The sequence below is a fragment of the Cibotium barometz genome, chromosome 50 (genome assembly GCF_041138505.1).
Source record: "Cibotium barometz isolate CiBa-2024 chromosome 50, ASM4113850v1, whole genome shotgun sequence".
Taxonomy (NCBI): Eukaryota; Viridiplantae; Streptophyta; class Polypodiopsida; order Cyatheales; family Cibotiaceae; genus Cibotium; species Cibotium barometz.
In genome coordinates this window covers 23484965-23508580 of record NC_141095.1, presented here as the reverse complement: position 1 = coordinate 23508580, position 23616 = coordinate 23484965, and the positions used below count along the sequence as shown (strand labels likewise).

The 23616-nt window shown below is 45.3% G+C and overlaps 1 protein-coding gene across 1 annotated transcript in view; it reads right to left on the bottom strand.

Annotated features, from left to right (window-relative positions):
- Positions 1-1852: 1852 nt before the first annotated feature.
- LOC147609955 (Transducin/WD40 repeat-like superfamily protein) overlaps positions 1853-23616 on the bottom strand; it is a 209904-nt gene continuing 188140 nt past the window's right edge. The window contains exons 10-14 of the mRNA XM_086786705.1: positions 8719-8819; positions 2860-3014; positions 2640-2748; positions 2495-2551; positions 1853-2330 (exon numbers count right to left, since the gene is read on the bottom strand). Coding sequence (XP_086642831.1) covers positions 2175-2330; positions 2495-2551; positions 2640-2748; positions 2860-3014; positions 8719-8819 — 578 coding nt within the window. The 3' untranslated portion in view covers positions 1853-2174. The remainder of the gene's footprint in view (positions 2331-2494; positions 2552-2639; positions 2749-2859; positions 3015-8718; positions 8820-23616) is intronic.

Here is a 23616-nt window from a genome sequence, read left to right as displayed (position 1 = left end):
ATACAATGGGATGTCTCCTTGGCCTCTATCATGAAGCGAAGGTGCTTATTCATGCCAAGCTCTAGTACAGTGAACTATTAGGGTCTCCTACGCTCATGTCACACATCCAAGACTTCACCATTCCTCCCACCTACAAAAGCCGACCACACTTACCTCTCATTCATGATCTCATGCCCTACCTTGCACCGAACACTAGTCCCCCCGGTTTCTACGTTCAACCATATCATGAAGACTAAGAAATCTTTAATGGCCCTAAGTATCATGTTGGGTCTATCTCTCGACAATTGTCTCTTCTGAGTGGACCAAACCCATCTCAAAAGAGACAATGGAATGGTATCATTTGCTATGCCAATCGTCTAAGCAATGAGAGGATATCGTGTGCTGGCCAATCCAAGATACACATTGCATGTGATATATGGATATGCATGTACCTCGACATCCCAATGAATTCATCCTCTCAAACTCTCAACAAATGCTTCTTGTAAAATTGGCCAAGCTAAAAGGAATGTCTGACATATGTACCCAACCAAGTAATCCGATTACACGAACATCAAAAGACTCAATTACCTTGAAGTACCATGCTGGCGATGGTGTTGATGAGGGTAGTTTAACCACCCTAACCCGCTCCCTCTCTTGCTCTGGATGTAACTACATAAAGACTCTAGTACCAACCTCGGGAGGGGGTGATCCTTGTCAAGTGCATATAGATGTTGAATATAGGTGATGGTCTAATGAGGGCATCTATGACCATCAGAGCCACTACATAGGATGTAGTGAACCAAGACCTTGGTCTTGCCAAGGTTCACATTAAGGTCTTGTCTATCCCACACTCACCATGCATCCAAGAAGGGGTTCCTATGATAACCATCTGCATGCATAGTGGTATGCCATTCTCCTTAGGTGTTGGGTCTTTGGAAAGGCCGACCACCCTTACATGAAGCTCTTTCCTCTTCCAATACGTCTTTTCTTCCAATGTTAGTCATGATGACATTCTGTTGTGGTATGCCACTTGGCCATTAGATCAATATTGGCTGAGGCGAGCATTACCATAATTGATCATGCAAGTTTACCTCATACATACGGTCATATGCTCGTATCACATGTATTGTACTAGTGATATTTGTTTTTCATTCTCACTCTTACTTTTCCATGGCTTGGTGTACCCATGGTATCATTGTATCACTAACGGAATTGTAGACCCTTGGGGTCTTTATAGATGTTAAAATTGCTCTCTCTTTTGATGTTCCTCTCTCCACTCTTTTGTTTGCTCCCCTCGTGAAGTTGGATGATCTTTAACATAAGTGAGTCTTTTGGAGAGGTCTTTAGGACTCACACTCTGGTTCAAATTGTGTCCTCTCCTATACGACTACCTTGAACAAAAAACTCACATCTCTAACAAACAAAAGATTGATTTTGTCCCCAAGGCCTTAGGACACAAATTCTCAACATTGGTGATTGTTGACATCCACTTTTCATTGGAAGGTCTCCAGAGACCTTCATATGCGGTCTTCTTGCATATAATCTAGCTCCTCAAAGATTCTTTATCTCTAGCACATGGGCATTGGCTGCCATGGATATCAAAGATCATGACTCTGCTCCAACACATGGTTTTTGAAATGACCCCCCGAGGTGTTCACTCCAACCATCTAAAGAGCACACTAGGGGGGGACTGGTTATGTGGCTTGACAACTGCCTTCACTAGCAGATATTTGGAAGCAAGGTACACCCATTGTGGTACTTGAGTGTGAGTGTGACTTTCTGTAGGAAAAATTTATTTAATTGTACACGAGTGGAGAAGAGGTGGAGTAGATGTATTCCTGTGTGTCATTTCCAGGAAGACCACTTAAAAGTAAACAAGAGACATTAACCATGCGTGTGTATTAGGACTATGCAAGTCAACCATATGACACAACAATATGTGCTAGCGCTCAACGGTTTCAAATTCAAAAGAAAATCCTAACTATCTAGGCACCTCAAGGGAGAAAATCCACACCTTTATCACTCAATTTTAACACTACGGTGATCATTATTTTACAAGATCTTTTCCATATCCCTCTATATGGACCGATGGATCAATAAGGATCTATAAGGTTTCATAAGGGTAGAGACATCCTAGGTGCTACCATAGCTATATGGGGAGAGTGGATTATGCAAGCGATACTAATTGAGATTTGTCAGAAGGTTTCTCGCCAAAAGCGCACGGAACGATCCGTCCCACAAGTGATAAATGCACTCTCACTTGGAGAATGCTCTAACCATCTTGGAGCACCATTATGATTGGACTGCCACCTAGATGCAGTTTCGCCTGTAAGGGCATCCCATGCGACTACCTGCAGCATCGAGTCATCACTTAGCTTTTCATTATACAAGAATGTGTGTTATCATTAATGGGCACTAAGAAGTACATCCACACCCACTTTGGGTGCCCCTCCACACAGTTATCCTTACTTAGGTGACAAAGCATACAGAAAAATTGAGATGAAGGTGCCATCACCTCACTGTTAGACTCATCAATGCAGAGGACAAATTCCTCCATGTGATTGAACACAGCCTGCATAGATAAGGTGCATACGCATCAGGTACAGAAAAAAAAGTATCAGACTTGCATCCTCAAATCCTTCAAGAAGAAAGCGATTCACCTGGCAGCGCAATTGCTCGTGTTGGGCACCCACATACTGCTTCACCTGTCTACCACTCCCTACGTCCCACAGCCGCACTACGGAGTCTTTTCCACAAGACAGGACATACCTGCTCAAGGAAGAGAATCAAATGCTATGTTACCATGACATGTAAATGTCGATTGAAACCGATGAGCAGTATAAGAAAAATCCTGCTGCAGACGGGTATCTTACTACTTACCTCTGATCTTTGGTAAAACAAGCACTCGTGGCTTCTGTAGAGCCATGAGCCAAGTCGATAGCACGAATGCAAGAAGCCGACACACCATCCCAAATGCGAACACTACCATCTTTGCTTGCTGTAACATACATCCCACCATCACTGGAATAGCGAACCTGCAAATGCCATATGCATAAAGACATGTGAGACATTTTGTCTTGCAAATATGCAATTGACATGCCATAAATGGCTGTCCACATGTAGTAATATGGAAGACACACACATCTTTAGTACACGCCTATCCAATGCAAATTGCATGCGTTCATGCCCGTCAGCCCACACAGTCACCTGTACATACAGCCATTCGTACACTATACAACGGGCCAAAAAGCTAGCAAAAATGGGAAGATAACACATTGCTGATGCCTTTACTGCTCTCTCTTGGCTTGTATGTGTAGATTTACACTACGCAGTGGCTGGAACAAACAGGGCATTTTCTGCATGTCATAATTGACTCTATGACAAACCAAACACTTTCTTCTGTGTCCTGCTGAAACCGTGGTCAAAAAGGAATACCTCAGCAAGAAGAGGGTAGTCTTGCCCAGCTCCGGAACAAGATAAAGAGCTCAAGGCTCAATAGGAAGCCAAGAGAACAGTTTGGTGTGCCATCTTTCAAGCTGTCAGTCACATTCCACAAGAGTGTCCAAGGAGAGATCGCAATTTCTGTGAGAAGGGTGGTCATGAGGATACTTAATGGGTTCCGCTTGTTGCACCAACAACAGCAGCCATTCCCACCAACAGCTGCCAGTCACTTGGCAAGCCCTTACTCCCCCTATGTACAAACCGTCAATTCTGGCACCCGCCTACACCCAACAAGCCCCTCCCTCACCATCAAGTCTTCTACCTCTCATCTCTAATCCTCCAGCTGCTACCCTAATGGCGACCCCCATGGCTCGCCCACCTCCATGCCAATCCTCTGTTACAGGTGATGTGTATGGTCACTACCAAAGCAAGTGCCCCCTGCCTTAAGGATCACACTCCACAGGAGTGTGATCCTTAAGGCCATCTGTTGGTGTGCCATCTGTCAAGCTGTTGGTCACACTCCGCAGGAGTGTCCAAGAAGGAGAGATTGTGATTTCTGTGAGAAGGGTGGTCATGAGGATACTTAACGGGTTCCGCTAGTTGCACTAACAACGGGCAGCCCATTCCCACCAACCGCTGCCAGTCACTTGGCAAGCCCTTACTCCCCCTATGTACAAACTGTCAATTCCAGCACCCCCCTACACCCAACAAGCCCCTCCCTCACCATCAAGTCTTCCACCTCTCATCTCTAATCCTCCAGCTGCTACCCTAACGGAAACCCCCATAGCTCGCCCACCTTGTCCGCCTCCATCCCGCACATGGCCAATCCTCTGTTGCAGGTGTGATGAGTATGGTCACTACCAAAGCAAGTGCCCCCTGCCTTAAGGATCACCACCTTGCCACTACTGCCCAAGCTCCAAAGATCACTATACCCGTGACTGCCCCACACAGGAGGCCAGCACCTCTGCTTCTCCATCTGCGGACTTCACCTTTCCAACAGCACACCTTGTCTCGATGGGAGAAGGAGCACACCCCTTGTCATCACATCCAGTCCCAATCACTTCCCCTCCTTCCTTAGGAGTCTCCCCCTCACCACCCACTCCAACCGCTGGTGGTGATCGACCCCCCACCTGCACAATGATCACCCGTGCCAAAAAAAACGCCCTAGCAGCAGCATCCATTGAAGAAGAGTCTCTAGATGCACCTCCTCCTTCCCACAATATTGTGGACCATGCACTCCTTCTAGCATACAAGGATCTCCTGATTACACCACCACAAGAGACTGTTATGCATCTTGGCTCCGTACCAGAGCCATCACCACCCTCAATCCAATCCCTTCTTCAAGGATGCCAACTGGAAGTGCCCCTTCATGATCTATCCAATGGAGTGCTGAGGTCTGCCAGCAACTTGCAACACTCCTCACTCAATGGGAAGGACAAAGACCACCAGCTCCTTTTAGTGGATGACGCCTAGGGGCATGAGAGGCCCATCCATTGCCTCTCACTGACTCCCGCCTAATAGTCCACATCAATGGCATGTCACTTTCTGGTGCAATAATAGACAGCGGGTCTCGCGTCAACTTGATGCCTGAGTTCACCATGCATGCCATCGGCCTTCAGCTTACCCGACCTCATAGTTGTTTCCGTACGGCGTACGACACCATATCATACAGAATACCGTACAGTACGGTACCGTAACGGCTTGTACGTATTTTTCCGAGAAAAAAAAAGTTTTTTTCAAAAAAAAAATCCATGTTTCTTTTTTTGGGGGGTAATGGTCTTGTTTTTGCTTGTCTATGGCTATTTGAGCTTCCTCGGTACTATGATGCTTCCCTCGTTAAAATACTCCATATCTCGAAATTGGAAATACCTAAGTTTAGTATTTTTTTTAAAACACCATATTTTATCGTACAATAAGAAAAATTTTATATCATACCATATTTTCCCATACGGTATCGTATCATACGAATCGTACAGTATCGTACCCGATAACTATGCCCGACCTGTCAGCTTCTGTGTACGGATGGCTGATCAACAGAAGGTCACTAGTAGTGGGAGTACCAGTGAAGATGGATGGTGCTCAATTTGTTCCTGACTTTGTGATGATCCGTCTTACAGAGGTTCAAGGAGCATACTCCCTCATAACTGGCCGCCCGTGGCTTGCACTGTGTGGGTGTGTTGCATGACTGGGGATTGGACAGATTGTGGATCCCTAAGGCCACTAGGCCACGCAAGCTGAAGCTGGAAGGAGGAATGGATCAAGGAGTACATGGTGGCACAATCTCCCCACAGTGCCCACACCAACCAACTCCGATGAAGAGGAAGGAATCATGCCTTACACCAAGGATGTCGAATTGCTGGACTGGCTCCAAGCAGCAGACATGCCAAATGGTAGAAATCACTCCACTACCCCCTTCCAGTTTGGAGACAGAAATATTTGAGACCATGGGATTGGGAGAACCCATTACCAATCAAAGGCATGGCAAGAAGCCTCCCCGGGTCACCTCTACCTCACTAAGGGAGGACCCACTGGCCAAGGCACCTCCTGTCAAGGTGCCACTCCATCCAGCCAAACCTGCCACCAATAGTCACCCCCATTCCCCTTGAAGAGATCCCTTCCACCTGGCAACATGATCAGCATGGCAACTTCAAGATCGACCAACAACTAGCACATGACCCCACCAAGCAGCCCACGGAGGTGAGCTTCCTGACCCTCTGCCCTCTCAAGATCCAGTGAAGGAATTCAACCTTGGCACAGAGGAGGAGCCACGCCCGATCTTACTAGCCTCTTGGTTCCCCACCTTGCTTGCAAAGGCCTCTGCGTTCTTCCACTCCTACAAAGATGTCTTTGCAGGACCTAACAAGGTTCAAGAAATCCTGCCACAAGGCACAGTGCTATTGTGCACTTTATCTGATAAGCGCCTTCCTCCAGTGAATGGGTCCAGACTCAAGCTCAACCTCCAACATAGGCTTGAAAACCATCTCTTGGCGAGCCCAAGCTGATGAATGTTTTTTTTTTCTTTTTTAAAAGACAAAAAAGAGAGAGAAACACCCTCCCACCTAAAAACCGTCTCAAAAGGCAGAGGCACATCTTCTTTCTCTCGTCCTCTCTTCACCAACCACATATCTTGCTCTTTTTTTTCTTCACTTGCACACACCCCATCCCATAAACATTTTTTTCCCATTATTCTCTCCTCATCAATTCCCTCTTCTCCCTCCTTGGCACCATCTTCCTTAATTCCCACCATCAAATGGTGTTCCCACTCCATGGTGTCACCAATCCCCCGCTTGGTGCGCTCAATGCGCTCCCTACTCTCTCTTCTCAACACATGCACACCCTCTCTTACGTCGCCAAATGTTGACTGTGTTTCCCTTTTTTCTCTATTCGACACAACGTGTCCAAAAATCTCTCTTCGAACAAAAATTGCCCCCTTCTCTCTATACAACAAACGTGTTCCCTTCGACAAAGCACTTTGCCAACAAGCATGCTGCAATCAACAGAGTGACACCCATCAAAGCCGTACGCAACAAATGGAGTTGAAAAACATCTGAACCTGCTACTATTGCCAATGTGGCAACCATCTCGTTTGTCCAATTGGTGAGGAATTCTCCATCCATCTTCCCATTGAACTTGGGAGGCTTCAGAAGCTTCAATAATTGAGCTTGTTCCGCTAGAGTTTTCTAAAGATAAAAAGAAGAGTGCGGCGAAGTCACACTACAACACACACAAGAGCCCTACATTACTGCTCTGTATTATATACAATAAAGAAGTAATACAATTGAAATTCAAGTACAAGATGTGGCGAGAATGAAGACGTCAAATCACAACCCTATGACCTACTGTACACTACTGGTGGCTAGCACTTCGCCTACAGAGAAATGCTCTGTGAGAGGAAAGCAGATAAATATGACGATTTGGCTACCCATGTATATATATGCACCAATGCTCCTAGTCGGCCAGCAGTACTGATGTCAACCACTTGTACCCAACTGCCACATCATCATTGACATGTGGCATTGTGCTGTCCGGCTTGGCTCTGCCAACTGGCTGCTATCTGATGTCCAGTTGTGCCCTGCATACTCGTGTGTCACAATAATAGTCTTTTTAGATAATCCATGGAGCATATACTTCTCATGACATTTGTATTTCAGACTTTTGGATTTACTAGTACTACGGTAGTTTGGAATCTGGACTGTACACTCCTGGTTAGCAATTCACCTACAGAGAAACGCTCTGTGAAGTCCAACACCGAGGAAAGCACATGAAAATGACGATTTGGCTACCCACATATATATATATATATATATATATATATATATATATATGCACCAATGCTCCTAGTCGGCCAGAGTAGTACTAATGTCGACACCCTGTACCCAACCACCACATCATCATTGACACGTGGCAGTGCCATGTGTCCTTTGTGCTGTCCGGCTCGGATCTACCTCTCGACTGTTATCTAATGTCTGGTTGTGCCCTGCATACTCATAGGTGTGTCACAGTATTAGTCTTTTTAGTTAATCCATGGAGCATTTACTTCTCATGACATTTGTATTTCAGACTTTTGGATTTATTAGTATTACTGTAGTTTGGAGTCTGGACTCAGCACTTCTGCAGCATGTTGACAGTTGGTCTACCTATTTTTCATGTGTTTGAACTTTAAACTTTGGTATTCTGTTAATGTAAGTTTGGTAAATGTTTCATGTCATGACTCATGAGTCATGAATCAGGATGACATCTGGATTCTGGATTTTGCACCCCGGTAAAAATTATATTGGTTCAAAAGCATACATTTTGTGCTGCAATCTAATGCCATGTAATCAAAATCACAAGATAACTTGTAACCTGAAAGGTAGTTGGAGAAACACTCCACTGAGGTCTCAATGAACCTTAGGCATCACCGCATGGCATCAAGCTACCAAAAAAATAGAAGGCTCAACCTAGCTGACCTGATTGAATAGTGAATTGATGTTTTAATCCAGAAAAAGAAGCAAGCAACTAAAGGCAGCTGGACCTTAGGCATGATACCATGTTACTGCATGGCATCAGCCACCAAAAAACAATTTGCAAAGTTGCATGTCTACTGTTTCATCATATCTGCACGTTAAATAAAAAAACTCATTTTGAGAAGCCCAAGCTTCTTTACTCTTAAACGAATGTTTTAAATAGAAAAACTTGACACGATGTATCGAGATTAAAAAACAGAGAAGGAAACGGCATCCTTGTGTGTGTTTTCAAATGATATCATTTGTATTCCAAATCATCTGTAAAGAAAAACATGGCACAACAAATGAGCACCTGGTTTATTGCACCATCTATATGTCCATCTTGAAGTGACGAAGACAAATAGCATTGAAATGTATTGACGTCGTAAAGATGAGGAATAGGGTGGTCGGTGCCTGTAACAGTTCATAAATTCACAAACTCTCCATGTCATCCTTATGATGGTAAACCACATTCGCTTGTCAACCAGTTTCCAATGAATATATTTGTTTTGCCTGTGGCATCAAATGCATGCATACATACATAAACACACAAAAACATAGAAAAAATCTCTATCTAGAGTCTAAATGCTCGTAAATCCAATGGGGAAAACACAACCTTAATTAGAGAGAGCAGCCACTTTATTGAGACTCACTTGAAGAAACACCCACCTCTCTAAGGCAATGGCGCTAGCATTAGGGTCAATCTCCATACTTCATGAGTCATTCTATGCATTTCCTCTTTTCCTGTATGTTATGTCTCCAAACATCATAGCCAGGCTGGCAGATAATGATGAGACTAGACTGTGCCCTAAGGGTAATTCTGGATATGGTTGCTTAGGAGAAAATGAGTTAAGTTATGAGCTAGTGTAAAGTGGTCTTAAGTTTACCGATACTCTAAAGTGGAACATAGGCCCATTAGGGGGGTTTCCCTTGGCATCCGGGTGGATGGATGCCCAGGGAACTGAGACCCAGACCAGGCCCTGGCAAGATCAAGCATTACACCTATGGTGGTATGTGACACGAGGACTTGAGCATTTAGTAAAGCCAAGCCTCAGTCTTGGATGAGGGTTCAGGGGTGCTCCCAAAGGAACTATGGCTGGGAGATGAGCTTGCCAGCTCCTCCAATAGGGTGTCAGTTGTGTTGCACTTGCAGGCCAAAGCTGGCTGAGAGATTTGGCACGCTAAATACAGGCCTCTTATCCCTACTTTGACTACACAAATAAAGAGTCTACCTCTATTCCAAATAAGTGATCTTCCTTCAGAATATCAGCCAGGAGCATTGCCGTGTCACAAGCATGTTGTCCATGCTAATAAACATGTGCTGGTTTCACATTTAAAGCATCATCTCATGAACAAACATTTTGTTGGCCATCTTGTGCATGATGTCCCACTGTTTGAGCAAATGCAAAGTGTCATCTGGCATATGTTCTGGCTGCACAACTGCTTCAACATTAGTTATTTTGCTGAAGCTTTATACCTAACATATACCAATGCAATACTCATGTTATTTCCCAGACTTAACAAAACCCAAAGTGTGATCTTGACTCCATGAGAGTCTACTTACAAAGCTTTAAATCATCAACTCCATCATGCATAGAAGAGGCTAAGTGCTATGACACCCCCACTCACGTAGTGAGCCCCGAGGTGTACGTGCAAGTTCATGCATAAAGATAAGCCACCTTAGTAGACAAATCTACATACATAAACCATCCAATTGAGTTCCTATACCTTCTCTGGAAGTGAAGTGCAGACTCAGCCATGATGAAGGCTAGCACTAGGAGCACAAAAACATAGTAGGTGGTGGGCTAGGGATTTCACATATATAATGTATCATAGGGCATTAGATTATAACCCATTGTATGAGGTTCATTATATGATCGTACATGAATGAATCTAGTTGTCCCCGAGAGGGAAACCCGCAAAGTTTGTACAAGCTTATAGATACTCCTTGATAATAAAGCATTCCCGCAGGTGCATGGGGGGAGGGGATTCAGTTTATCCGGGCCCAATGTGGCATCCCTATGCATATCTTTACTTTCAGCATTGTAGATACTCAAGTGTCTCTAGTTTCAGTTCAGTGGTAATAATGGTCATGATTGTGTTTCATATTATTATGCATTGACTCAACCGGATTACAGTGGTATTATCACGAGCTTGGACATTTCCATGATTTCAGCCATTTGCACACACGTCCGTACTTCGATGCCATTCCATACTATACAGAGTGCTGACAATGTACCTGCTGCTGCTGTTTTTAAATTGGTTTTTCTGATAATACTGTGCCTGATGTCCCGCATGTGTACCAACTGTACTTGCATGCTAGTTATGCTGCTGGTGTACTATTATGTACCAGCTGTACTAGCAAAGTACATGGACTGTACCAGCTGTACCTGAACTGTATTTGGCTGTACCAGCTGCTTGATTCCTGTACCAGATGAAGGGTATTTCGATGTATATTAAACCCTACTGCGATTTTTGTTTTCAGCTGAGCATTAAGAAAACATGTCCTATAGTATCAGCCATTGATATGAATGAACAAATAACATCTTTGGAGTATGATGTCTACTTGTAGCATTTAAGTTACGTTTCAGTCTAGTTCCTCTTTACGTGAATGTCGATTCGATTGGCTGGGTAGTCTCAAGCATGATACGTATTGTTATGCATATGACAACCTTATTGAATCTAACGAAGCATGTGCAATAAGAGATATTAAACGTGAATTTGCAGACATGTTTCCAGCTGATTTACCGGAGGGATTACCTCTAGAGAGGGGTAGACCATGCTATCAAGCTTTTGCCTAGTAGCAAGCCTTAGTCAAAGTAGCCTTATCAGTTTAGTCAAACCGAAGAGGTTGACATTCAAAGGCAGCTACATGATAACCTCGAAAAAACGAGGGTTCATACAACCTAGTAAGTCTCCATGGGAGGCATCAATGCTTTTATCCAGGAAGGAGGACGGCACGATGCGTTTCTGAGTGGATAACAAGGGGTTAAACAAACTCACGGTTAGGAATGGGTATCCATTACCTCGGATGGATGACCTTATGGATCAGCTTCAGGGAGCTAAATACCTCCTAAAGCTTGATTTAAAATTGGGTTATCCAAGATCATGATTAGATATGAGGATGTGCCAAAAACACGCTTTCGGACAAGGTATGGCCATTACAAGTTTTTGGTTTTACCATTTGAATCAGCAACCACCCGATAGATGATAAATTTGTTTCGTCCGTATCTGGGAAAGTTGTCTTGGTCTTCTTGGATGACATATTTATATCAAGTCATTGCACTAGCATGTACAGCATCTCAGGACTGCCTTGCAGATATTGAGACAAGAGAAGTTGTATGCCGAAGAGTCCAAATGTGATTTTTTCAAATTAAAGCTGTTAGCAGTCATCTCCTGTCTGTATAGTATACACCATGGCCTCTGTTGTGGGTGTGCCTGCCCATTTTAGGTGTTCCCCCATTTTTCCTCACTTTCCATAGTATTTTCCCATTTTTGCTGGGTGTGGGAGGACTTTTTTTTGGCTGTCGGCTGTATCTTCTGCTAGCCGACTGATCTGGTGCTACCCAACTTGAGCCTCAATGCTGGCCGACTGATTTGTACCTGGCCAACTGGTCTTTTGCTGGTCGGGAGCATTTATTGCTGCTGTCAGCTGTTTATGGGCTGGCTGACTAGCAGCCTAGGGCCATATAAATTGGCCCTGGCCCCCCACACTTCCATTGTATCATTTCCGGGATTTTCCAGTGTATATAGTGAGTTTATACAGCTTCTCTCTCCCTTTCCCATTTGTGTTTTGCTCTCTACAACAGTTGTCTTCATTTCCGCTGTGCATTCTGACATGGTATCGGAGCCCCAGGTGGCTTGAAGCTTGGAGACAGTGGGACCTTCAGGGTTTGCTGATTTGTGGTGCTGATTGGAGATTGCTTGGGCTGTTCGGGACTCGGAGATCGGGTAGAAGACGGCCATCACCGTTGGACAGCCACCTTACATACTATTTGCAGCCTCTTCTTCATTTTTTTCCCCACCCACCCTCCCTTCACAAGACCTTGCGAACCCTTGAGATGGCAGACTTGCTTGAGATGGCTGAGAAGCACGTGAAGATCCCTACTCTCCCCACATTCCCAGTGGATCGACAATTGGACGGGAACAACGGCATATGGAAGGTAATGATAAAGTCTGTCTTGGAGTCTTATGACTCGGCTAATTTCATTGTGGTTGGTGTTCCACGGCCGGAGTTGGAGGATGGGGAGTTGTTACCCTCTACTCGGAAAGTACGGGAGGCTCAGGCACACTTGTGGGATCGTGTCAATGCCCGTGTGCATTCTTTCATCTTCCTTAATCGCACACCACAAGTGATTAATCATATTAAACATATGATGCTGGCCAAAGGGATTTGGCAACATTTGGCTTCTCTGTATAACACGGTATCACCCATGAAGCGGATCTCCTTGGAAGTGTAGATGCGGGTGATGAATCCTGCAAAGTCTTCGACGATGCGAGAGCACATCCACAAGTTATAGGCTCTTCAACAGGAGGTTCTTCAGGCTGGGAAGGAGATATCTTCAAAGCACATGGCCATCACGTTGTTGTCTCATTTTCCCTCTCAGTACTCAGCATTTTACGCCTCTTTGATCACCAATGGCACGCTCAACACCATCACATGGGAGGAGCTTGTGCCTATGGTCTTCGACTAGGAAGAGCGTTTTACGAACCCTCCACAGGGTGGAGGTTCTGAGGCCTTGACTGGCCAACGGTTGAAAGGCCGTAACAACGACAATAAGTGCAAAGGGAAGTCTTTATCGGAGAAGTCTTCTGAGAAGAAGGATTCAGACCGTGAGAAACTGAAGGCCGAGCGGACCTGTAATGATTGTGGCGAGAAAGGCCACTATTGGAGAAAATGTCCTAAGCGGAATACCGGGAAGAGTGTCGATTCTTCAGCTTCAGCTGCAAAGACTCCCGCCTTTGTGCACTTGGAGATTTTGGACACAGTCGCTTCATCTTCTTCGAGCGAGGAGGCAGTTGGCTTCACCGCCAGGGATACTCGAGAGTGAATTCTTGATAGTGGTGCTGCCAGGCACACGACTCCTTCCCGTGAGTTCTTACAGGATCTTAAACGCAATCAGGTCGCATTTTTATTAGCTACAATTCCACTATACCGATTCATAGTGAGGGCAGGATGGAGATTATTCCCGATGGCAAAGGGGGAAAGCATTCCTCTCGTGTTCTTTACGTCCCCGCACTTGGTTTTCATCTATTGTTAGTGCATGAGGTTTGCAAGACTGGCTTCCGGGTGGAGTTTGAGGAGCATTTTGTTGCTCTGCGGGACAGAGAAACAGGCCAGGTTGTTTGGGAAGGCGGAGTGGAAAACGATATCTACAAACTCTCAACACTCTCCTCTCTAACAGGCACTCAGTTGGGTGACTTGTGGCACTTCCATTTTGGCCACTTAAATGCGGATGCGCTGCGGCAAGCTTTCTGGGACCAGATGATGGTGGATGGCTTGCCAGATGTTGGCATGCAGGCAAGGACGTTGTAGTTCTTGCATTCGTGATAAGCAGCACAAGGAATCTTTTCCGAAGCACGCTTCTAGGCAAGCTTCAAAACCTTTGGAGTTGGTACACACTGACTTGTGTGGACCTATGCAGACCCCATCCTTGGGAGGTTCTTTGTACTTTATGCTGCTTGTTGATGATTGTAGCACATTCACATGGGTTTATTTCCTTTCCCAGAAGGACCAAGCTTTTGCTCGGATGTTATGGTGGAGAAAGAGTTAGGATTGCAAATAAAGACTCTTCAGGCTGACAAAGAAGGAGAGTTCTCTTCTAATGCGTTTGTGCGGTTTTGTGCGGAACATGGCATCAAGCGGGAGCTGGCCAATACAAGTTTGCCTTCAGAGAATGGGGTGGTTGAGCGAAAGAACCGGATTGTGGTGGAGATGGCAAGGACGATGTTAGAGCATCGTGATCTTCCTCGTCCACTTTGGGGAGAGGATGTGGCTACGGCTGTCCATATCCTCAATCGATCTCCGACGACTTTAGTACCAAAGATGACTCCATTTGAGACTTATTTTGGCAAGAAACGAGATGTCTTCCATTTTCGTGTGTTAGGGAGTGATGCATATGTTCACATTCCAAAGAAGCAGAGAGGAAAGCTTGACTTGAAGTCCCAAAAGCTTGTATTTGTGGGATATAACTCTCTTTCCAAAGGATACAGGTTGTATGACCCGGAGTGGAACGAGGTTGTTGTCAGCAGAGATGTTGTCTTTGATGAGCATGTTCCAGCTTCCACTATTGATGAGCCACTACTTCTTAGAGACCGAGATGAGTCTGATGATGATTCCCAGTCTATTGTTCCAGCTGGACAGCCTCAATCAGTTATACAGGTTGAGCCCGCGGCTAGAGTTGAGCCCCCGCAACAACAAGAGGCTCCACATTCTGTTCAAGTACCAAGGTGGTTGTTAGACACCCTTCGAGAGTCAGGTGTTACGAAGCTTCCCTCCGAGTGGACCACAAAGGACGGATAGAGTTCGTGACAAAAGCCATTCAATGGAGCTCTTACAGGCAAACTATGCTTTGATGTCTCGTATCATGTGGGACAAAGAGCCCACTTCTGTGAAGGAAGCTCTTTCTCAGGATACTTAGAGGAAAGCCATGCAAGTGGAACTGGATGCCATAGAGAAGAATAAAACTTGGGAGTTGGTTCCAAGGCCGTCAAAACGGCCAGTCATTGGTGTCAAATGGTCTTTAAGACCAAGTATACGTCTGATGGGTCGGTGGACAAGCATAAAGCCAAATTTGTGGCCAAGGGTTATGCTCAGCGGCTTGGCATCGACTATGAGGATACCTTTGCACCGACAGCGAGGATAACCATGATTCGGACCGTCCTTGCCCTTGCCTCTTCTCAGCGGTGGCCCGTATATCAGATGGATGTAAAATCCGTGTTCTTGTACGTTGAGCAACCTCCAGGCTTTGAGGTTCCAAGATCAAAGGGGATGGTTTACAGGCTGCAGAAGGCCTTGTATGGTCTTAAGCAGGCTCCCAGGGCTTGGAATCAGAAGATTGATTCCTTCTTTCTACGGACTGGATTTTAGAGATCAGTTGCAGATCCTAACTTGTATCTCTTTCGGGAATGCGGTTTGGTCACGTTGATTATCCTTTGTGGATGATCTCATTCTCATTGGCGGTCATGTGGAGCACATAGCAGTGACGAAGGCTGCCTTGTCAAAAGAGTTTGAGATGACCACTTAGGCTTACTCCACTTCTTCTTGCGATTGGAGATTTGGCAGACCCAGAGGGGGTTCTTTGTATCTCAGCAGCGGTATGTTCATGAGTTGCTTGAGGCCTTTGGGGTGGAGAATTGCAAGCCTATCACGTCACCGATGGACCCGAACACGAAGCTTATAGTGAACGATCCTTGCGAGCCAGTTGATGCCTCTCTGTATCGGAATCTTGTTGGTTCATTGATCTGGTTGCTGAACACCAGATTGGACTTGAGCTTTCCCGTGGGGCTGTTGGGCTCGTTCATGCAGACCCTTTGAAGACTCGTTGGGATGCAGGATTGCGGATCTTGCTGTATCTGCAAGGTACAAAGGATCTTGGACTCTTCTACGACGTTGGAAGGGAAATGAAGGACCGAGTCTGACTCCAAGGCTAGAGTGACTCAGATTGGAGAGGAGATCTACATCAAGCTACGGATTTACCCTCGGCTCAGGAGCTGTTTCATGGAGCAGCAAGAGAAAGCCAACTATTACCTTGTCGTCTTCAGAGGCAGAGTACCGGGCTGCTTGTGGTGCTGCTTGCAAGGTTGTGTGGCTCTGCAGAGGTTGCTTGGTGAGATCGGGTTCCACAAAAGGAGCCCACGGTCCTCTAGTGCGATAACCAGAGCTGCATCACTATTGCTCGAAACCCGGTCTTCCATGCCCAGACCAAGCACATAGAGATACAATATCACTTTGTTCGTGAGAAGTTTTTGGCTGGTGTCATCTTGCTTGTTTATTGTTCGATGGAGGACAATGCAGCGGACCTCTTCACGAAGACTCTACCTCAGGCTATGTGTCACCAGCCTGGACATTTCCCAGTCTGAAAGGGGTCTGGTGGACTCCAGGATGTTTAAATATTTGGAAAGTACAAGCTTTGGGAATGGGGGATTATCCTAGAATACAAAGGACCACACTCCTAAAATTTAGGAGAGTTGCTATTTTTGGCCCGCTCCGATGGAAATTCTGTTCGCGTCATTACATGTGGAATTGAGCAGATACCAAGAGTTGGCAAAGTGCCTATGACAGAATGTCTACCAGTTGGGATATTTTTAGAGGTAAAGATTATGGAAGGACCCATCTCTTAGATTGGGACATGTGGCAAGAAAGTGGACCAAAGTGAGACAAGTGGCCTGACACTTGTTAGAAAATGGATCAAAATGAGACAAGTGGCCTTACACTTGTCACTTCAGCTATTGTGTGGCTCTCCACTTGTCATTGTAGCCTTCTCTTGCCATTTTAGCTCATGGGAGGCCCAAATCTATAAATTGGAGAGCTCTCTCTTCATTAATGGAGGCTCTCTTGCTGCACACTAGCCTCAACCACCGTTGAAGGCTTCTCTAATGATGGCTACTCTCTTTCTCTCTCACTTGAAGGCTGCCCATGAAGAATACCGGCTGTATGGGACTGTTTTGGAGGCTTCCATCGCGAAGAAATACTGAAGGTGTGTCAAAGGCCCTAGTCCCCCGGGCACCCGCCGCCGCGAGTTACATTGGTATCAGAGCATAGACTTCCTTGGAAGCGGAGGCTTCCTTCTATCAATAAGGAAGAGAAAAGATCTCAAGTGGGGACCACACTTACCATCATTGCTGTTAAGCATGGCTAGCCGCTTCATAGCTTATGAAGCAAGTGCATGAGCAGTAGACAGCTTGTTGATGTAAGGATTTATGATATTATCAAGCTTAAAGGCAAGCTATATGGAGATATATCTCGGGATATCTTAAGGATATGGTGAGGAGATATTTCTTTTGGCTTCATGACCAACCTGGCAAAGAAAAGCTAAGTATACTTTGAGTTTGCAAAGTTGGTGCGTTGGCTATTTACTATGAAGTGTTTTTGATGTTCACTAACCCTTGTATAGCTATGCAAGGAGAAAGGTGTTGTTGTTTGCCTTGAGATGGTTTCAGGGAAACATTGTTTATGGCTCCCTTTAATGGGATGAATACTTTTCATGGCTCTCTTTATTGGGATGGATTATATCTATGGAGATTTCTTTCTTGGACGAGATTTATATAGATATTGGGCTTCACAAGCAATTTTTATGGACGAATCTGTCCGAGTTTATAGAGAAGAAATCTTTGGATATCTCATGGATATGATGCTTTTATGGATAAAGTCCACCTCTACTCCAAGGTGTGTGGTTAGCACGGAGTATGTGGTAAGAGTTATGGTATACAAGGATTATGGTATACAGGTGTATGGATTCCTGGACTTCTTTTCTAGGAATTTGGATCCATCCTCAGGTTTATGGATTATGTTTATGGCTCCCTTTTACTGAGATGGATTATTCTTTTTGGCTCCCTTTATTTGGGATGCATTGGACTTATGGAACTCATGATTCACATACCCTGTGTAGTGTTCTCTTGTCCTACGTGCTCTCTTGAAGATTGTTTCTACCATGTGAGGGTGGAACAATAGAGAGCAGATGGAAGGGAATATGGGCACTTCAAAGGGTAGTGACAGGCACAACATACCCTGTGTAGTGTTCTCTTGTCCTACGTGCTCTCTTGAAGATTGTTTCTACCATGTGTGGGTGGAACAATAGAGAGCAGATGGAAGGGAACATGGGCACTTGAGAGGGTAGTGTGGGTTGGTGGCCGAAATGCCTATAAACTATGTGTAGCAGAAATGCGTATGGAACACCAGGTTATCTATGCCTGCGAGTGATTGTTTTCAGGACTCCTTGTTTAGCCGCCCTGTGTAGTATTTCTCTTGTCCTAAGTGCTCTTCAAGATGTTGCTACCTTGCTTGGTAGAACATAGAGCCAATGGTAGAGAATATGGGCACTGAAGTCGGGCCGGGCGTCAAGGCAGCTCCTTGGTGATCTACATGGATTATGATATCTGGACTTATGGGACTGTTTTGTCTCGCCCATTTACTTGGGACATGGATTATGATATCTGGACTTATGGGACTGTTTTGTCTCGCCCATTTACTTGGGACATGGATTATGATATCTGGACTTATGGGACTGTTTTGTCTCGCCCATTTATCTTGGGACATGATTATGATATCTGGACTTATGGGACTGTTTTTGTCTCACCCATTTATCTTGGGACATGATTTTGATATTGGTATTATGGAGACTTATTTAGTCTCGCCCATTTCTTTGGGACATAGATTCTTCAGTTATATTGGATTTTTGAGACTGTCTCGTCTCGCCCAATCGATGGGACATGATTATATCTTGAATATATGGCTTAAAGCTTAAAGTTGCGGACAACTTTTAAGAAGTTGGGGAGGATGTCACCAGCCTGGACATTTCCCAGTCTGAAAGGGGTCTGGTGGACTCCAGGATGTTTAAATATTTGGAAAGTACAAGCTTTGGGAATGGGGGATTATCCTAGAATACAAAGGACCACACTCCTAAAATTTAGGAGAGTTGCTATTTTTGGCCCGCTCCGATGGAAATTCTGTTCGCGTCATTACATGTGGAATTGAGCAGATACCAAGAGTTGGCAAAGTGCCTATGACAGAATGTCTACCAGTTGGGATATTTTTAGAGGTAAAGATTATGGAAGGACCCATCTCTTAGATTGGGACATGTGGCAAGAAAGTGGACCAAAGTGAGACAAGTGGCCTGACACTTGTTAGAAAATGGATCAAAATGAGACAAGTGGCCTTACACTTGTCACTTCAGCTATTGTGTGGCTCTCCACTTGTCATTGTAGCCTTCTCTTGCCATTTTAGCTCATGGGAGGCCCAAATCTATAAATTGGAGAGCTCTCTCTTCATTAATGGAGGCTCTCTTGCTGCACACTAGCCTCTACCACCGTTGAAGGCTTCTCTAATGATGGCTACTCTCTTTCTCTCTCACTTGAAGGCTGCCCATGAAGAATACCGGCTGTATGGGACTGTTTTGGAGGCTTCCATCGCGAAGAAATACTGAAGGTGTGTCAAAGGCCCTAGTCCCCCGGGCACCCGCCGCCGCGAGTTACACTATGCTATAGCAGCACTCCAACTCACTGGGGTTGGTTCCATATCCAGGAGTTGAGAGGGGGTGTTAGCAGTCATCTCCTGTCTGTATAGTATACACCAAGGCCTCTATTGTGGGTGTGCCTGCCCATTTTAGGTGTTCCCCCATTTTTCCTCACTTTCCATAGTATTTTCCCATTTTTGTTGGGTGTGGAAGGACTGTTTTCTGGCTATCGGCTGTATCTTCTACTAGCCGACTGATTTGGTGCTACCCAACTTGACCCTAAGTGCTGGCCGACTGATCTAGTGCTACCCGACTTGAGCCTTAGTGCTGGTCGACTGATTTGTACCTGGCTGATTGGTCTTTTGCTGGTCGTGAGCATTTATTGCTGTTGTCAGCTGTTTATGGGCTGGCTGACTAGCAGCCTGGGGCCATATAAATTGGCCCTAGCCCCCCACACTTCCATTGTATCATTTCCGGGATTTTCCAGTGTATATATTGAGTTTATACAACTTCTCTCTCCATTTTCTTCAGCTCACAGCAGATGGTTTTGTGATCAGACCCAGTTACATGGATGTACACTTGTCTCATGCAGTACGATGTGCTATTGGTCAGATTCGCACATCCTCACACCAGCTTGAGATTGAGATTGGCCGATATAGAGGTATACCAGCTGAGGCCAGGATATGCCGAGTATGCCATGGGGAGCCAGAGACAGAGCTGCATTATATATGCCATTGTACTGCATACTATGAGATACGTGGTCGTTTCCACTGTTTATTCAGAGAGGGTTTTGGACCACTTTCCAGAGTCATGGGGTACCAGGACCAGAGGTGTTTGGGATTGTTCTTGCTTGAGCTGCGGAGACATAGAGATAGCCTGCTTAGGCGCACAGAGAGCCAGACTCAGAGGCACATTACAGACTTCTTTAGTCCGGCCATCACTGCGCCAGATGGACCACAGCAGCAGCAGGACATGGATACCGCCCACACCAGGGGTACACTGATTGATCGTGCGATTGAGCTTGGGTGGTCCAGACGCCCACGACCACGGAGGAGGGCATCCCAGCATAGACGGAGGTTGCAGCGGCAGATTCGGATTATTCTTGCGAGGCATGCGAGACACCCAGTCAGGGTGCTGACCACGGAGGATATTGAGGAGATCCGCCAGTGTCCGATGCGGCACATATTATGAGATGGAGGTACCTCCATAGTGTACCTTCCAGTTCCAGTTTCATTTTCTAGGTGCCAGTAGTATCATCTTTATTTTTTCATTTTCTGGGTTTTTTTATCCAGACATTGTATCAGATCCACCATGATGTAACTTTTGGTCTCATAGGTCATTATGGCCTTTTGAAGACGTTAATATAACATTTCATTTCATTTCATTTCTACAGCAGTTGTCTTCATTTCCGTTGTGCATTCTGACAAAAGCTTCTATATTTGGGTCATATCATCAGTCTGTATGGTATCCGAGTAGACCTAGATAAGGTGAACCGTGAAGCAAGTCCGTGAGTGGCTTGTTCCGAAGGTAATACATTAAATAAAATCTTTCTTGGGTTTTCAATGATTTTTTCAAAAGTTTATTCGAAATTATGCCAAGGTAGCTACACCATTGACTGAACTCCTAAAGTGGCGATGGCACCAATGTTGCATTCAGTAGATCCTAGCAAGCCATTCGTGGTGGGACTAATGCTATTGATTTTGCCATTGGGACAGGATGATCAGCCGATCGCTTTTCGAAGCAAGAAGCTCACAGAAGCACAGATGCGTTATCCGACACATGAAAGGAGTTCTTGCAGCTATGCACCTTGAAAAAGTGGAGACATTATCTATATGGCTCCAAGTTTGTTGCATAGATTGATCATCATTCCTTAGAGTATATTTGTAACCAAGGTGATCCTTGTAATTGCAAAGCTAGATGGGTTGAGCTCATACAAGAGTTTTGACTTTGAGATACAGTATTGAAAGGGGTCCAGCAACAAAGTTGTGGATGCGCTGAGTAGGATTCCGGAAGTAAATGCTCTATCGGTAGCTAGGATCTCGGTTGATCTCTATCTTTCTCTTCAAGAGCTTTGCCAAGATAATCGCTTCTTTGGAAGGATCTCGCAACTATTTTATACCAGTGGCAGCTCACGAGATCTCCTGAGTCCACCGAAGAGAAGATAGCCCAGCAATATTCCATTCATAATGGACTGTAAATTAAAATGCGAAGGTATGTGCGCCAGACATTGATGAACTGCAAAAGAAGATACTTTCGGGTGTCATGATGTTCCCAATGCTAGGTACTCGGGCATTCAGAGAACTCTTGCATTAGTCAAGAGATACATTTGTTGGCCACAGATGTGGTTTTGTCTAGAGGACTATGTGAAGAAGTGTATCCAATGCCAAGTGAATAAGGTAGAACACCTTCGGCAAGGTGGTTCACTTCATCCACTAGAGATACTAGAGGCCAAGTGGCAGAGTATCCCGATGGATTGTATTGTTGGGTTGCCTTGTACGAATCGCGAGCACGACGCTATTTGGGTAGTAGTGGATAGACTAACCAAGATGGCTAAATTTCTCCCCACACGATCTACGATTAAGAGTCATGAGTTGGTTGCTTTATTCATGGACTAGTTGTTCAAGCTTTATGAATCACCTAAAGAAATAGTCAAAGTTGTTCAGGCTTTATTCGTGGACAACTTATTCAGGCTTATGGATTACCTAAAGAAATAGCTAGTGATCGAGACTTGAAGTTCATTGCAGGGTTTTGGGGAGCTATGAAACAAAGCTAAGTGTGTCTTCTTCGGATCTCCAAAGATTGATGGTAAGATTGAGCGGACGAGTCAGAGACATTGGAAGATATGCTACGGGCTTAGGTATATTCCACAATTAGAATCCACGTACAATAGCAATAATCATTCACCTACGCGATAGAGCCCTTTTATTCTTATGTACGGTTTTCAACCCCGATCATCGATTGCTATTGGATTAAGTAAAATCCAAAACCGGCAAGCTTGTGATTTCATGCAAGATATGCAAGAAATGCTCAAGTTAGCCAAGGAGAGCGTAAGGACATCTTAGGAAAAAGCCTAGACTTATGCTAACCAATGAAGATCTCCAAAGGTCTTGGAAGTAGGCATTTGGATGTATCTGAGGGCACCAAAGGATTCCAATGTTATGTGTACATGAAAACATTACAAGTTACGTTCCAAGTTTTGTGGACCATTTAGAGGAAGATTGGTGATGGTGCGGAGCCTGGCGGTTGGCACTTGCCCGGCCATAGGAGATAGGCCAGCGAGTTGTTCAAGGTGTGGTCATCCCCAAGAGTCCTAGCGTCACTGTCTTTGGAATTTCCCGAAGGTTCAGTTGGTTTGGAAGTGGATTCACAATGGATCGGTCGGGCCCCCTCCCGAACAGTTACGTGGGGCACAATTGCTTGGGCCACTGAGGCCAAGGCCGTCATAGCATATGAGGAGGGTGGGGGACTTGCCCTTCACGTCTGTCACCTTCGTATTCCTATTGTGCCAGTCCCAGCTCCATCCGCTGATTATTGGACTCCAGGTTCTAGCCAGAGATGGGCGATTTGGAGCAGTGTTGCTACGTGGCTTATCTTGAGAGCTCGATGCAACCAGCCATCGAGGGCACTGTCCCCCCGCCAACGGAGTCCATCCATAGCATCTAGCTCGATATCATTCATACCCTCCATGGACAGTGAGGGAAGCTTCAAGGTGGCCCTGCCTGCATGCAGAAGAGCCAGGAGGTCTTCTTGCAGATTTGGCATCACAATCCCTTTCTCACTGACAATGGTGGTGAGCTCACTTGTTGTTTCCCCCTCCATCCATTGTACAAGATACCCTTCTCCTCCTAGAGCGGCCATCCGGAGGAGAAGAGCATCCTCCCTTTTTTTATGTTTATTGACTCTTGCTTCCCCATGCGAAGCCAAGTTTGTACTTAGCCATTATGGTTGTTCTGCTTGGTAACTAATAGACGGATCTCTTTCCCACGGGAAAAAAAAGGATAAGTGATGTTGTGTATCGCTTGGAACTTCCCCAGGGT